This window comes from Filicampus tigris, chromosome 2, assembly GCF_054856515.1.
Source record: "Filicampus tigris isolate MCC_2025a chromosome 2, RoL_Ftig_1.0, whole genome shotgun sequence".
NCBI lineage: Eukaryota > Metazoa > Chordata > Actinopteri > Syngnathiformes > Syngnathidae > Filicampus > Filicampus tigris.
The window spans coordinates 22,765,629-22,779,951 of record NC_141218.1 but is presented as its reverse complement, the minus strand read 5'-3'; the positions used below and the strand labels follow the sequence as shown (position 1 = coordinate 22,779,951).

The 14,323-nt window shown below is 39.6% G+C and overlaps 2 protein-coding genes across 3 annotated transcripts; one reads left to right on the top strand and one right to left on the bottom strand.

The window, feature by feature from the left end:
• The first annotated feature begins 810 nt into the window (after nucleotides 1-810).
• On the top strand, nucleotides 811-5,150 carry mcts1 (MCTS1 re-initiation and release factor). The gene is made up of 6 exons (XM_086018119.1): nucleotides 811-1,005; nucleotides 1,258-1,410; nucleotides 1,495-1,592; nucleotides 3,692-3,825; nucleotides 4,766-4,833; nucleotides 4,914-5,150. Exons 1-6 carry the CDS (start codon nucleotides 995-997, stop codon nucleotides 4,993-4,995), a joined length of 546 nt encoding a protein of 181 aa, XP_085874245.1. The 5' UTR covers nucleotides 811-994; the 3' UTR covers nucleotides 4,996-5,150.
• A 1,230-nt stretch (nucleotides 5,151-6,380) lies between these two features.
• c1galt1c1 (C1GALT1-specific chaperone 1) lies at nucleotides 6,381-9,727 on the bottom strand. 2 transcript variants are annotated; one of them, XM_086018108.1, is made up of 2 exons: nucleotides 9,539-9,727; nucleotides 6,381-8,183 (listed from the first exon to the last, which is right to left on the bottom strand). In XM_086018108.1, the coding sequence occupies exon 2, from the start codon at nucleotides 8,171-8,173 to the stop codon at nucleotides 7,217-7,219; it is 957 nt and encodes a 318-aa protein (XP_085874234.1). In that variant the 5' UTR covers nucleotides 8,174-8,183; nucleotides 9,539-9,727; the 3' UTR covers nucleotides 6,381-7,216. The 2 variants fall into 2 exon arrangements, with proteins under 2 accessions (XP_085874234.1, XP_085874226.1); XM_086018100.1 differs by having other exon boundaries at nucleotides 9,543-9,727.
• Nucleotides 9,728-14,323: the final 4,596 nt, after the last annotated feature.

Below are 14,323 nucleotides of genomic sequence, written 5' to 3'. Positions count from 1 at the left end.
AATTTACATTTCTGAATGGATACAGAGGGAGCAAAAAGTATGGGAACCCTTTGGAATGTACAATTTACATTACTGAATAATTTGATCATAAAATGTCCTCTGCTCTTCATCAAAATCACAAGAATAAACAAACAGATTGTGCTTAAACTAAATAGCACACAAGCAAGTATGTTTTCATGTTTTCAAAGAGCAAAACGAAACATTCACAGGATACCGAGGAAAAGGTCAGTGAACCTAAATATTTCATGAAATATGAAATATACTGTACAGATCTATATATGTATTTATCATTTTTAATTAGGTAAAATTAGTTATTTATTTATTCAATTGTTCTGCATCAATAGCAGACGCTTTGGAGTTGAAGAAAGTAAACGTGATGAATATCGGTTGCGAAAGTAGCAATTTAGGACTTATATTCATTGCCTTCGATGGGAAATTCGCCCCTGCTAACATGGCCGCCACTGAGGCACGGCGAGTAGCAGGGGGGCTGCTACACCGCGCTGGGATATGTATGTGGGAACTGTCGTTCGGTTTTTAAAGGCTACAGAATTGGTTAGGAGAATTTAAGAATTTATAATAGGGGTTAGATGTGTTTATTTGTTTGTTATTGTTATTACTGTTGTTGTTATTGTTATTGGTTATGCATGTACTGTATTTATATGTTCTCTCTCCTGGGTTAGCCAGCGGCATACCTGGTTCACAGTCCTTACCAGTAGGTCGCGGTAATGCACCTGACAGTTTCTTGCTAACTGCCATAAAACTCCATTAGAAGAAGAAGAAGAAGCAGAAGAAGAAGAAGAAGAAGAAGAAGAAAAATAACGTAAATCGCCGCATTGCTTTCCGGTCGTCGCAAAAGTAAGCGTGCAAGTGCTTAAAGTTGCCGTGTTTATTTTAAAGCACTATTCTGTTGCCTCCCCGCATTTCAAATATCAGATTTAGCACAGTGAGTGGAAAATAAGGCTTTGAACAACTCTGGAAACGACGACTAACGAAGATGTTCAAAAAGTACGTCCCTATTTTGATCCCGCAGCTAACGCTAATGGACCTAGCTAAATATTGGGCAGATACTCTCTTGTTAAATGTTGGTCTAAAAGCCTATTCGTTCCCTGCCAATTACATTTGGAAAACGATATTTTAATGAATCCTCAAGTGTCTTGTAAGATAAACGATATAGTATGTTGTTGTTATGTACGATTGCTGTATTCGTGTCTTGTGCTCATTTATAATTAAAACGCCTCTTGCGATCCCCCATTTTAGATTTGACGAAAAGGAAAATGTATCAAACTGTATACAGTTAAAAACATCCGTCATCAAAGGGATCAAGAGCCAGCTACTGGATCAGTTTCCTGACATCGAGACATGGCTCAATCACATCATGCCAAAGAAGGACCCTGTCAAAATAGTCCGATGGTACGATTTCTCTCATTTACATCGATTTGAGTTCTGAGCACTGAATCTGACAACTCCTCTCTCTCTCTGTTATTCACTTTGCAGTCACGAGCACATTGAAATCTTGACTGTGAACGGAGAGTTGCTCTTCTTCAGACAGCGAGAAGGCCCCTTTTATCCCACCCTCAGACTGTTGCATAAATGTAAGACTTCTACACCTCATAATTATTGTAAACCAGGGGTCACCAACTCCAGTCTTCAAGGGCACCTTACAGCAGGGAGAGATTGAAAACCTGCAGGACAGGTGCCCTCGAGGACCGGAGTTGGTGACCCCTGTTGTAAACAATAGAAAAACACCTCAAAGCACTGACGGAAAATGGTATTGTTAGATGACTTTTTAAAACCATTCCATCACATGAAACTGGTAGCCGGCCAATGCCAACATCTTTATTTCCCACTACAAACAGATAACATGAATGGAATCAATTTGACATTGTTTTCAGTTTGACAAAAAAAGAAGGAAGGCAATCAGAGAGTCAATAGCATCTAAGACATGGTCGGTCGCAGGGCACATAGAGAAAAAACAAAAATCCGCACTCACAATAAATGCTGCAATGTTGTGAACTTTTTGCCTGAGGTTTATGTGCTTACAAGGCACCAATATTTTGCAGAGGTCACATTGCCTCACATGTATAACGCTTCCACAACAGACAAACTAGCCGAGCCATGCAGTTCATTTTATGATGTTCAATCATCATGTTTTGACAAACACATTTTTTCCTAGAGGAAACGCATATTTTCACGTGTAAACAATAATAATAAAAAAATAAAAAAAAACTTGGAAAAAGTCTGTAAAGGTTATCGGTTGAAATAAAACCTGAAATGTGTGGCAGAGGGGCAAAAAGTTCAAGGGGGGGCTAATACTTTTGCAAGGCACTGTAACTTGTTTTCACTGTCACTTGTGTTTTCTATAAACAAAGAAGAAAAATAGGATTGTTTTCTCGGGGGGTGGGGGGAAGACATATTTTACTGTGAAGGATATACTGTATCTTTTGGCCCTAGTTGATCTGGGTTCCCATGTGTTCTGGAAAACCTGGGAAATGATTGACCACTTTTCCAGTCATGGAAAACACATGGAAAATAAGGGAAAAAAAACTTTCAATGTCCTGGAAAAGCTTGCGTTGTCCTGGAATTTTTTTTCCTTCCTCTGCTTCTCTCTGCCTTGTGGGTTGAACAGACATATATGATGTCTGTTTTCAGCTGCTTTCAATGGCCAACATTGAGCTGCAATGCTTTTCTGCTTTTAGCTGGTACAGTGCCCCATGTGACGCTACCAACCAATCAAAGGCCCCTTTTCCATTCTACTGGTTCCAGACCAGTTCGGCCTTGCTTGGCCCAAGTGGTCGCTTTTCCACTAGACTTTTCCAGGGGCATGCGGTTACAATGGAACCGCTTTTCAGAGCCTACTCTGAGGCGGTTCAAAAATGCAAGCTGAGCAGGGCCGTGATATCACCGTTTAGGGCTGAAACAGGTCCTCAAATAATTCCGAGTACCTCGGTTCACTAAAATGCTCAATGTGCAATTCATCGAAATTCAATTACAATTACAATTATTGCACTCCACAATTACAGAATTGGCATAATCGTAAAAAACGATTATATCCATTTCCATCCAACACACTGTTTGTTTGCACAAGGAAATCATACTTGAATTTATAAACGTGCACCTTTAATAATTTTTTTAATAAATATTTTTTTTATTTTGTTTGATCCAAAAGTAAATTACTTACCATATAGCTTGGGCTTTGGACTATCTCCAACCCATCAACCACACATTTGTCAGTCAGCTGTATTTCATTGTTTTGATTTGATTTACTTGGCAATCAAAGTACAGTATGTCACTGTCAACATCCAAGTGAGATCTTGTATTAGTGTTGTGACGTTCGCAAACGGGTCTTTTGGGGTGAACGATGGGAATCGATTAGGAGCTGTGAGAGAGCTGTTTGTTTTTTTTAGCCAATCTGGTATGCAAATTGCCCTTGCTGTTGTCACGTTTCAGCTGTGTGCTGCATGAGTCTGAAACTATGATACAGCAAGCCTTTTAAAATTCCAGATTCAATGCAAGTTGATGTAAAAATAAATTACTAGGCTGCACTTAGAAAGATGGGAATACCTCAACAGTTGTTGACTCGTACTGTAGCAGCTGAAAAAGTCTTGGAAACTAATTTGAAGAAAAGAGTGGGAACCCTGATGATGTATTAAATTAATTTCTGGTAACCACAAGTCATCTTATCACCTCACAGATCCATTCATCCTTCCTCACCAGCAGGTGGACAAAGGTGCCATCAAGTTTGTCTTAAGTGGCGCCAACATCATGTGTCCTGGACTGACGTCACCAGGTGCCAAACTCTACCCAGCTGAATCGGACACAGTAGTTGTATCCTTATCTGCTGTTGGTTTGCATGACGTTAGCCACACATTTCAGCATCTTACAAGTTACATAAATACACTGCACTTTTTGTTTAGTTTGAAACCAAAACACACATAGGTGAAATTTTATCATTTCTGTCATTTTGAAATTTTGGAAGACTTTATTTACAATAGAAAACTATAGGGAGATATTTTTTAAGTTGTCATTTAACTTTTGAAGACATGCTGATGACCCTAGGAGGTTCCTTTTTGTTAGAATTTGACGTAGCGACCAATCACGGCTGTCCTGGTTTCTGCAGATGAGCCATAATTGGTCCTTACCTAAGCAGTTGTGATGTCATTTTCAGTCGACAGAAGTGACAAAATGGCCACCAACAGATGGCTAAAAACGGGTGGATTAACTCTTATTCCACAAACGCAATATATATTAGAATGCCTTGTTTCAACTAGTGGGCTTGCTGGGAACATATTCTTGACAAAAAATGTTTGGGTTGATCTATATATGTGTATCAGTATATACACATACGTAATCAGGGCTGCCTGATATTGGAAGAAGATGCGATATGGTTGTTGACTATAGCGATATTTAACGTACTTAAATGACATTTTTATTATCTAAAAGCATATTATTCCATAAGAAAATTATTGCATGGTCTTTGCCATATGCATATTGCTCAGGCCAAGATCGCGATTTCAAACCTTTTTTCGATATATTGTGCAGACCTAATGTGTGTGTGCAAGTATATTTATTTTCCAGTGCTGAAAGCATGTAATATTGTTTCGTCTTTGGTGGCTTAAATTTTACTTGACAAAAATGGTAACGTTGGTTATTCCACAGAAGTACAAAAAGGCCTCCCTCCTATAAGAAGCCCAAGCATTCAAAAATGTACCTTCGATATCACAAGTAACATTTTGCAGTGTATGTTGTCCTTAACAAAAAATTGTAGGCCATCATGGCAGAGGGAAAACAACATGCACTGTGCGTTGGCGTCATGAAGTTGTCTGCAGAGAGCATGTAAGCTTAAAAGTGCATTCATCAAAGTTGTAAACTGACTCGTGCCACTGATGATAACAATCATTTTTCTTTTCGTACAGAGAAAAAGTCAACAAGGGCATTGGCATCGAGAATGTTCACTATCTGAATGACGGACTGTGGCACATGAAGACGTATAAATGATCCCCCCCCACCCCAAAAAAAACAAAAAAAAAAACACCCAACCTTCCTGCCAAAACGTATTACATAGTTCCCTTGATAGCAGCTGTTTACACTGACTTAAGTCTTTGTACCAACTCACCATTGTGCACCAATTAAAAGAAACGTCTCCCTTTCAATGCTTGTCTGTCTTCACACTGCACCTGGTTAATGTCAAACAGGATGTTTGCACAATGACTGAGGTGTGTTCCAACCCTGCCAATAAACCCAGTAGTTTGTCAGCTGTCATTCAAATTCATAAACATGTTCTTATTTGAAAGACCCTGTAAAGTAAATTCGGAGATTTTGTTTTTAAATACATTTGTGCGTTTGAAGATGAAAGATGAAAACGTGCCAAGACTGAGAACTACTGGTATGTAGAACTGAATTGTGGAGATGTAGTTTTTCACCATTTCTGTTGTCCTGATTTTTTTTTTTTTTTAAATGTGCATGAGTACAAAAACGGGGCCGTGACACACCTTGCCCCCGACCCTCCCCCACTATATAAGAACTTATGCACCTTCTATTGGATCAGCTGGTGCAATTGCAACATGCAATTAGCTGTGCCCACGCCACGAAAATACAACTTCCCTTTGGCTAGTCCATTGGAATGGCCACTTTAGTTGTTACAAAGTGGCGGGAGAGCGAGGTGGGAATTTTTCACTAGTGCGACTTCACGTCGTTTCAGGCTGGCATGAATGCCTGAGCGCGCCTTGTGGTAGTGTGGAAAAGCTCCATGACAACCTGATGGGACAGTCAAGCCACCGGAGGCAAGTTTAGGTGGACACATTTTCGCGGCTCAAAAATAGTTATGTGTAGGAATCAGAAATATGCTAGCTTTGATAAGAGGGTTAAGTGGAGCGTGAACAGCAAGATTTTTTCACAATTTTGAGGCCTCATTTTTATAAAAAAAAAATTGTTTTAATCATGGTAATTGCACTGAACATTACACAACTCATAGAGCTCCCAACCTTTTTGAAATTAATTTCCTGAACAATTTCTCAATCATCCTGTTTTTAAAATTGTCAGGAACATTACAGTGGGACTAAACGTGGGAGTGTTTTTACTGTGCCTATATACATTTAATAATGCTTCAAAGAGTAACACACAAAATGACTTAATAAGCAGCCAGTGACATTATTTTCAACAATACACACGTTTACATAAAGGCAGGGCCCCATTCCCAAACATTTTAGTGCTCATGGCCGTTTTCATGTGAAGATATTTAAGGACTGAAATAAAAATTATTAAAAATAGCACTCACTATAGCTACACTTCAATGAGCCGTTGTGGCATAGCTGTTTGTGTTCCGCTTTTTACGTTTCCTCCACCACCTGCCACCCAAATTGGATGCACCATAGAGCCCTGTGTTGTGAAATGTACCCAATTTATTTAGACTTAAAGATTAGAGTTTAGGCGGTAACATACATGAACACCTTAAATTCAGAGCTTGTAAAATGGCCGTATTGCAATTAAAAAGTAGACATTAAAGATTGTAAATGGAACAGTCTTAACCATTGACAGGAATTGAGGCCTATTTGTACTTTTTAATTAAAAAAAAAAAAAAAAAAAAAAAATCACATTTCTTGTCAGTGTCAAGTGCAGGTTATTTCTAACAGATCATTCAACTCACACAGTCACCCAAATTCAGTCTCTAATAGAGTGAACCTTCAAGCTTTTTCCTGTAGGGCCATTCCATTTTTCCCCCATAAACTCCCACAATAAAACAAATGTGGGTTTCATTTTTTTTTTTTTTTTAAACTCTTTTGTGGTTGTATTTGTTGTTTTCAAACTGCATGCCGGGCTGGATCATATGCAGTAGGTTCCTCAGACTTGCTAGTGAAATCATTTTTTTTTAGCACATCCTTCTCTTAACAGTGTAAATCTAGAGCAGCCGTGAAATGGGATTTGCGGTGTGTCTGCATTTGGTGTGTCCCTGTAATGCAGCTTCAGGACCGCACAGACAGAATTTGATATTTTAAAAAATGAGTTATCGAACAATATGATGACAAACAAAATTTCAGGTAACCCGTATCGCATTAACGTAGTTCCCAGCTTTGCCTTCAAAGGACGGTCAGTGACATCACATGTCTTTACGCCCCAGGAATGGGGTGCAAAGTTCAAAAGGTACAAAACTTGTAAAAAAAAAATTGATATTTCCCACTCTAGCAGCTAGTATATTAAGGCCTGGTGCGGCCAGTGGGTCCTAGTCATTGTCCGAACCTTCTGGCGGGTCAAACATGAGCAAGTCGTGGAAATCGTGGCCGTACGGACGAAGCCGGTAGACGCCATACATCATCACCTGCATCTGGTTCGGGGTCATGCCGTTGAATGTGACAGCCAGGTCGGAACAGCAGCCCTCCACCACATTTTGGGGGTTGTTCTTCATGCTTTCCTTGATCAGCGCATCCACGCTCTTACCGTTGAACAGGCCCTTGCCGTGCGCGTCCTCGCCGTTCTCGGCGAACACGCCCATATACTTGAGGCACATTGCCAGCTGCTTGTCTTCGCTCAGCTTCCACAGGCGGTTCACCCGGATGGGACACTTGTCGTTGTCATCCAGCACGCGCACGAACCTTTTCAGAGCCTCGTAGCTGAGGACGATGCCGCTCTCGTACACGACGTACTCCAGCTCCCCGGACTTCATGGCGTTGCCCATATAGAAGGGCTCACTGGGATCCTTGGTGAGCAGCAGGTACTTGAGGTTCTCGATGATGGCGAAGGTCGTGGGTTGCGCCACGAAGAACCAGCGCAGGTCTCCGGCATTCTCGTAGGCGTGTTTCAGAGCTTTGCACAACCTCGCCCAACTGTCTCTTTCATGCAGGTCTACCGCCTCGAGGGCCTTGGAGGACTCAGAGGTGTAAAACACGGCTTTGTCGCAGTGTTTGCTCCAGGTGCCAACAGCAGCGGCCCAGTAGACTAGAATCTTCGGCTGGACCATGATGATGCAATGGACGCGGACTTGATTTTTCAACTCCTGCATCTGGGACTCAGAGAGTTGCTTCAGGTTTTCGTTACTCTGTGCCTGGACGTGGTGGTGTTGATGATGGTCCTCTGAGCCAGACTCGGTACTTGGACTGAAATTACCCAGGAGCGAGAGCAACAGGTAGAAGACGCCTCCCAGGGCCACTCCCTTGACAAAAGAGCCTCCTTCGGACCACATCTTGAAAGGACTGTGGAAGAAGAACAAGAATACTCAGAGGGCTTATGGTATTTTCACATATTGTTCATTTAACGGGTTTGGAAAGATAGTCCAGGTGTCACAACAAATCATGTGACCACGCTCTAAATGGGTGGAAAGGAGGGGTGTAACGGTACGCTAAAATCACGGTTCAGTTTGTTGAAATCTCGGTTTGGTATATTTTCGGTACAAAAAAAAATAATTCAGACATTTGAATCTGTCCTTAAGTGACTTGTCAAAGATATGCCAGGATTTTTCCTGCATTCAAAATTGCGATGCGGCCGCCTCCAGCTAATTTTGTGCCCGCCTCCAGCCAGAGTGATATATATTGCTCGACACACCTATGCAATATGCATATCACAAAGACATGCAATAATTTTCTTAGAATTTTACCAGTCAGATGCAGAATTAAATGTGCATTGCCACCCAATAGTTTTAACATCATCTAAGGGAATTAGCCAAGAACACACTGAGCTCGCTTAATTTTCCACATGAAAAAATGACTTCTTTCATTAGATAATGAAAATGTCATTTCTTTAGGTACATGTTAAATATCGCAATTGCTAGAGTCTACATCCATATTGCATGTTTTTCCAATATCGTGCAGCCCTACTCGAGAGGAAAATAGTGTGCTGCTATGCACAGATTAGATTTAAGTATAAAAGGTTGATTATCTAAAAATGAAAACCTGTTGGTCGTTCATTACCAAATGAAAATAGTATTTGTCTTTTTTTTTTTGTCATATTTTTTTAATTTTATTATTCGATAGAATTTTCAGAAGGATATTCAAATACCAAAATATTCGACGGATGGAGCCCTGCTGATTTGCTGGATTTAAAAAAATAAAGATTGCACAATTATCTCATTTTATAGACTGGCTGATAACGAACATAGATAAATAAGCATAAATAAATAGGCATAAGTTAATTGTTTGCATGATCATGTTCACAGACAGCATAACGCAACAGGATGGAAAAGTAAACAATACTGTAATCGTCACTACAGTGACAGTCACTTGCTGCGTACATTAACTTGCCATAGTCTTTGGTTAAGGCTAGTGTCCAAGTGGATTTGTCACGTAGTCCTCTTAGCGTGGACAAATTCATCATGAACCAGCTTATACTGTTTATCTTAAAGCTGCTGCAAAACCACTGTTATGCCAAAACACATTCAAGTACAGACATAGACGTTCAGTGCAGTTGGACGTTTACTGTTAATGTTAAAACAAGCCATTGTTGATGTTTCCATTTGGGGGTTAGGGTTCAAAACTTATAAACGCATAGTCGCCGAGACGGTAAGCTAACGGATAGCAAGTAGACTGTCATCGTAAACAACTAGCTGCCTTACTTACTATGGCTTCTAGCCAGGGCAACGATGGGGCTCGTCTCGGCGCTGCTCCGGCAGGTCTATCAACTCTCACTTCTCCAGTTTGGCGATATTGGCAACAAGTGCCTCCTGACAAATTGTCGATTTATGTGGACTGACTGGACAGCTCACATTTGACCTACTTCCGCCTCTGGGGTCACGTGTGTTTAAAAAAAATAACTTTATTGAGAACTACAATACACACAAACATTACAAAATACAAGAACACGTGTGCTTGCTTAATGCTGCGTCCACTCGGATTGCCCCAGTTCCGACCTCAAAGGTGAACTTTTTAACAATCGAAAAAAAACAAGAGTGATGGAAGAAAATATTTTATTCAGAGAAATTGAAACCTTAAAACCTGCCATTTAAGAAACAATGTTGGATTTAAAAAAAATATTTATTTAAATGAACGTCCTGTAGATGTCGTCCTCCTGTACGAAAGGATTAAAAATTCTCGTTTTTGGGGGGGATCATGCTATACTGTATATGCAGTTATATGTGATGATAACAGGTTTGGATAATGGATGGATGGATGGATGTCGGTTAGCACCCTCTACTGGTAAAATGTTGATTTAACGGCTATAAAAGATGACTTTTTTTTGTACTTTATTACAATGTCAATCTCAATTCACTCATAAAATAGAACCACAAAATGAGCAAACACACACATACACTGAACTGTGCAGTATAACAAAAACAAAAATAAAAGAGAAAAAAAAATAAAGTCTTCTCAGAAAATAAACCCATCATATTATTATGTATAACAAAAGCCTTTTTTGTTCTAATTCTCTTCAATATCTTTTCAAAATGTCCCATTTCTTTTACATAAATCAAAAACAAAGGGCGACATTTTAAGAATCTGCATCTATGAATGAACTGTGTCGTCATTATTATCAAAACGTCGTACATCTCCTGTTTCATGTGTTTACTGTCCCATATTTAATGTCTTTGTGCTCCAGTTGAGTGAACTCCTAGTCCTTGCTATAAAAGGTTACTTTCACAGCGCGTCAACTCGCTGAAAAGAATATTAAACTTAAAGAAACAATGTGTAGAATTTCTTTTCAATTTTTCAATGATCATTTATTTTAAAAACCCACGATTAATTTCAATAATGTGCAAAAAAAGTTCTATCACATCAACCTATATTTTGTTAATATAATCATAGGCCTAGTAGCAGTAATCGCTAATTACATTACATGGGTCGCGCCTCAGAAGGCTGCCATGTTTTGCTGCCATCTTTCCGCTCCGGATACACAAGGGAGACAAAATATCCGATCACAGATTTGCTGGCTCAATAACTACACCATCTGAAACAAATGCAATGCAAACTTTGTCACGTGAGGGAATATTAGAAGTCGTTTGTGTTGACATTTTGCATATACTTCTGCAGAAGAAATTGGTGGTAGGCTTGCAAAGTGTGGTCTCTCTCAGGCACCGGAGTGCGCGTGCTTCAAAATGCACACACGTTGAACTTAGGTTGTTGCATTCTATTAGCTCACCACTAGATGGCAAGTGTATTTTACACACTGTAGCTTTAACATCAACAGTGGTCTATTTTCCTTTTTTAGGCCGAAAGTGGAGATTTGATAACATTATTTGACTATAGGTGGTGCCAGCCTAGAAGTAACAATAAAAGATGATAGAGGGGACAAGATGAGTGGTTTCTCAAGAGAAACAACATAAATTATAGTTTAAAGTATTGACGATATCTTTTATATTACAGCAATCGAAAAACGTGTTTATCACTGAAAACAGTTGGGGGTTTTCCAATGTTTTAGATGAACATTCAGGTATCCTGGGATGTAAATGGACTATTACATTTACAAAATTATCAAAGAAAGTAAAGCTTAATGATATTATTAAGATTTGAAAAAAAATTGGCACAGTGTGCGACAAATAATCGACAAATTGGTAAAGAACATTACCGTGGCACTATGAGGTGGCGTATGGAGTGGTAACTTGTTAAGTCCTGCATCTAAAAATGCGAAATGCAGAGCACACAAAAGCCATTATAAAGGAATCATTGTTGGGATTGCGTTTTCATGTGAGGATGCAGAACTTCAACCCAAGCGGCCGGAATGCGCTTATCATTTAGTGGGCAGATTCATGTCTGGGGCACACGTGAGGGAAACATTGCCAACCACAAATACCCCTCCATCCGCCAACTCATCGTCAACTTCATAGACCAGCCAAGTACGTCCGGCTTAGCAGAAGCTAGTGTTGTTTGCTATCGCTAAGTTGCTCATCCAACAAAATTTAACGCAGCTGTGCTAACCTTCTGAACCTTTTAGCAGCCGAGCTGCCAAGTCAGTTTGGGCATGCTATTATGTAAATTAGCGGCACTATTAGAGCTGGATATACAAATTATGAATCCATAAAATTCCCCCTTCAAACTTTGACGGCCCAAACTCATTTTCTGTATAACCTTGCTCAGCAGCAAGATGTATTAAATGTCATTTTCTGTAACAAGTTCAGATACACTGAGACAAGCTAATACATCATCTGACACCATCTGAGGGACATTATAGGGACCTTTCACTTTGACAAAAGGCTCCAGCAGCCCTATAAGCTCTCTTGAGTCTCCCTACATATTCTTTTTTTTAGAAAATGTTTTATCAAGCTAGTTTACTCTTGACTACATGATTCTAAAATATCACCGTACTATTTGTCAATTCCCATCATCTAAAGGATGGATTACAAAAAATAGAAATTTTCAATTTTTCATAGCGTTTTTTCAACCTAACAGTACTAGTCTGACAATTTAAAATGGTTGATGTGAGAAAATCTCTATTACAAGAATAAAATCAGTCTAAGCTGGTGGATGTAGAATAGCTTATCGATTCAGCAATAAGAACTGTTCGTCTTCTGATTACCTTATTTAACTACACGATAGTCAAAATACAAAATGCTGGATTAGAAATACTGCTCAACATTATAAGTATGCTGTACACTTTATCAAATGACTGTATCTTATTTTAAGATGGAAAGAATGATCAAATGGAAGGAGGGACCGAGCAAGGAAGGATAGAAGGAATAAAGCAAGGAAGGATGAAGAAAGGAAGAACCGCAACTTTTCCACAAACACAAACACACAACCGGATTTGAAACCCTTACACTGGCATTGGAATCTCATTTCAAATCATGGCCATTGTTTAAACATTAACCTTGACCCCTCATTTTGCTCTCTCTTTTGTCTCCAATGTTTCTCAAGTGTTTCTCCTAAAATTCAGTAGGAGAAAAAATGACTACATTTATATGCTGTCAATAACCCTTTCAAAACCCGCATTGACCAGCATATTGCTGGCATAGGGCAGAATCCTCTATACTTCCAAAATTCTCACTTTTCAGGAAACCCCCAAAACGAAATTTTTTTTCAACCATTAACGTTGCATAATCAAAGTGAGCATCCATTTTCAACATTTTAGAGGTCAATAATCTGTAAAAATAAAACCCACAAGGGGGCTGACCGATAATGTAGATTTTTGAAACAATATGAAACCAACCAAATTGTGACAAACTGTGGGAGATTCCGGCTAACTCATGATGGTCACAGCAGAATCAATTCTGAGGTCTACAAAACCATTTTACCTGTCAATTAGAAAACGGAAAACGCATCCAAACTAATTGGGAGAAGCTTCATCAGGCAACAAGATAATGACCCAAAACACACCACCAACACAACAAAGAACTTCATCACGGGGCTGAAGTGGAATGTAGGCTGGCCAAGTCAATCACCAGACCTTAACCCAATGGAGCATGCATTTTACCTCCTCAAGGTGAGACTGAAGGGAGAAACGCCCAGAAACAAACAAGAACCGAAAGAGGCCGCAGTAAAGGCCTGAAAAAGCATTTCAAATGAAGAATACAACAGTCTGAAGTAAATGGGTCGAAGGCTTGATGCAGGTTTTGCAAGTAAGGGTTGTGCCACCAAATATTATATGCTAGTATTCATTTTAAAGTGGAAGTCAACCCAAACATATTTTTTTCCAGAATACCTTCTATAGTTATAATTGAAATAAGGCATTCGGATGAATATTGCGTTTGTGCAATATAAGAAATCCACCCGTTTTTAGCCATCTCAGGGGGCGACTATTTTGCCATGTGGTCGACTAAAAATAACATCACAGTTGCTCAGGGCTCAGATAACGACCAATCGCGGCTCAGCTTCAGAAAACAGGTGAGCTGTGATTAGTCGTTACCTGAGCCCTGAGCAACTGTGATGTCAATTTCAGTCGACAGAAGTGACAAAATGGCCGCCCTCTGAGATGGCTAAAAACGGGTGGCTTTTGCTATATTCCACAAACGCAATAGTAATCAGTATGCCTTGTCTCAACTAGTGGGCCTACGTAGAACATATTCTGCAAAAATTATGTTTGGGTTGACTTCCCTCTTTAAGTTAATTCAATAATGTCCATTCCAATACCTTTGCTTACTTCAAAAATGGGTGGTTGCAAACGAAAAATGCTCTGTCCTTAGCTGTTTAACACACCTAAATGTAAATACCATGACACAAAAGTTGGACTTCTGAACTTTAGTCTCGAATTCATCTTTTCATCTGAAACCGCAAAGTCTTCAGTATACAACAACAAAAAAAGGAATTGACCTTGCTATTCCAATACTTTTGGAGGGGACCTCTGTGAAAAAATGACTATATTACTCAGTTTACTGAGTCGCTCACAGAAATTGTGAAACTCTTGTTTGTTTGTGTCGACATGACTGGATTCATCTATAGCGGGGGTGCACCGTACATCCTGTACATTGTTT

What these genes read in the sequence shown, in the direction of transcription:
- mcts1 (XM_086018119.1), top strand. An exon ending in CCTCAGACTGTTGCATAAAT is followed by an intron (nt 1,593 to 3,691) that starts GTAAGACTTCTA and finishes ATCACCTCACAG; the next exon opens with ATCCATTCATCCTTCCTCAC. An exon ending in AAGTTGTCTGCAGAGAGCAT is followed by an intron (nt 4,834 to 4,913) that starts GTAAGCTTAAAA and finishes CTTTTCGTACAG; the next exon opens with AGAAAAAGTCAACAAGGGCA.
- c1galt1c1 (XM_086018108.1), bottom strand. Translation starts at nt 8,173, where the DNA reads ATGTGGTCCGAAGGAGGCTCTTTTGTCAAGGGAGTGGCCCTGGGAGGC.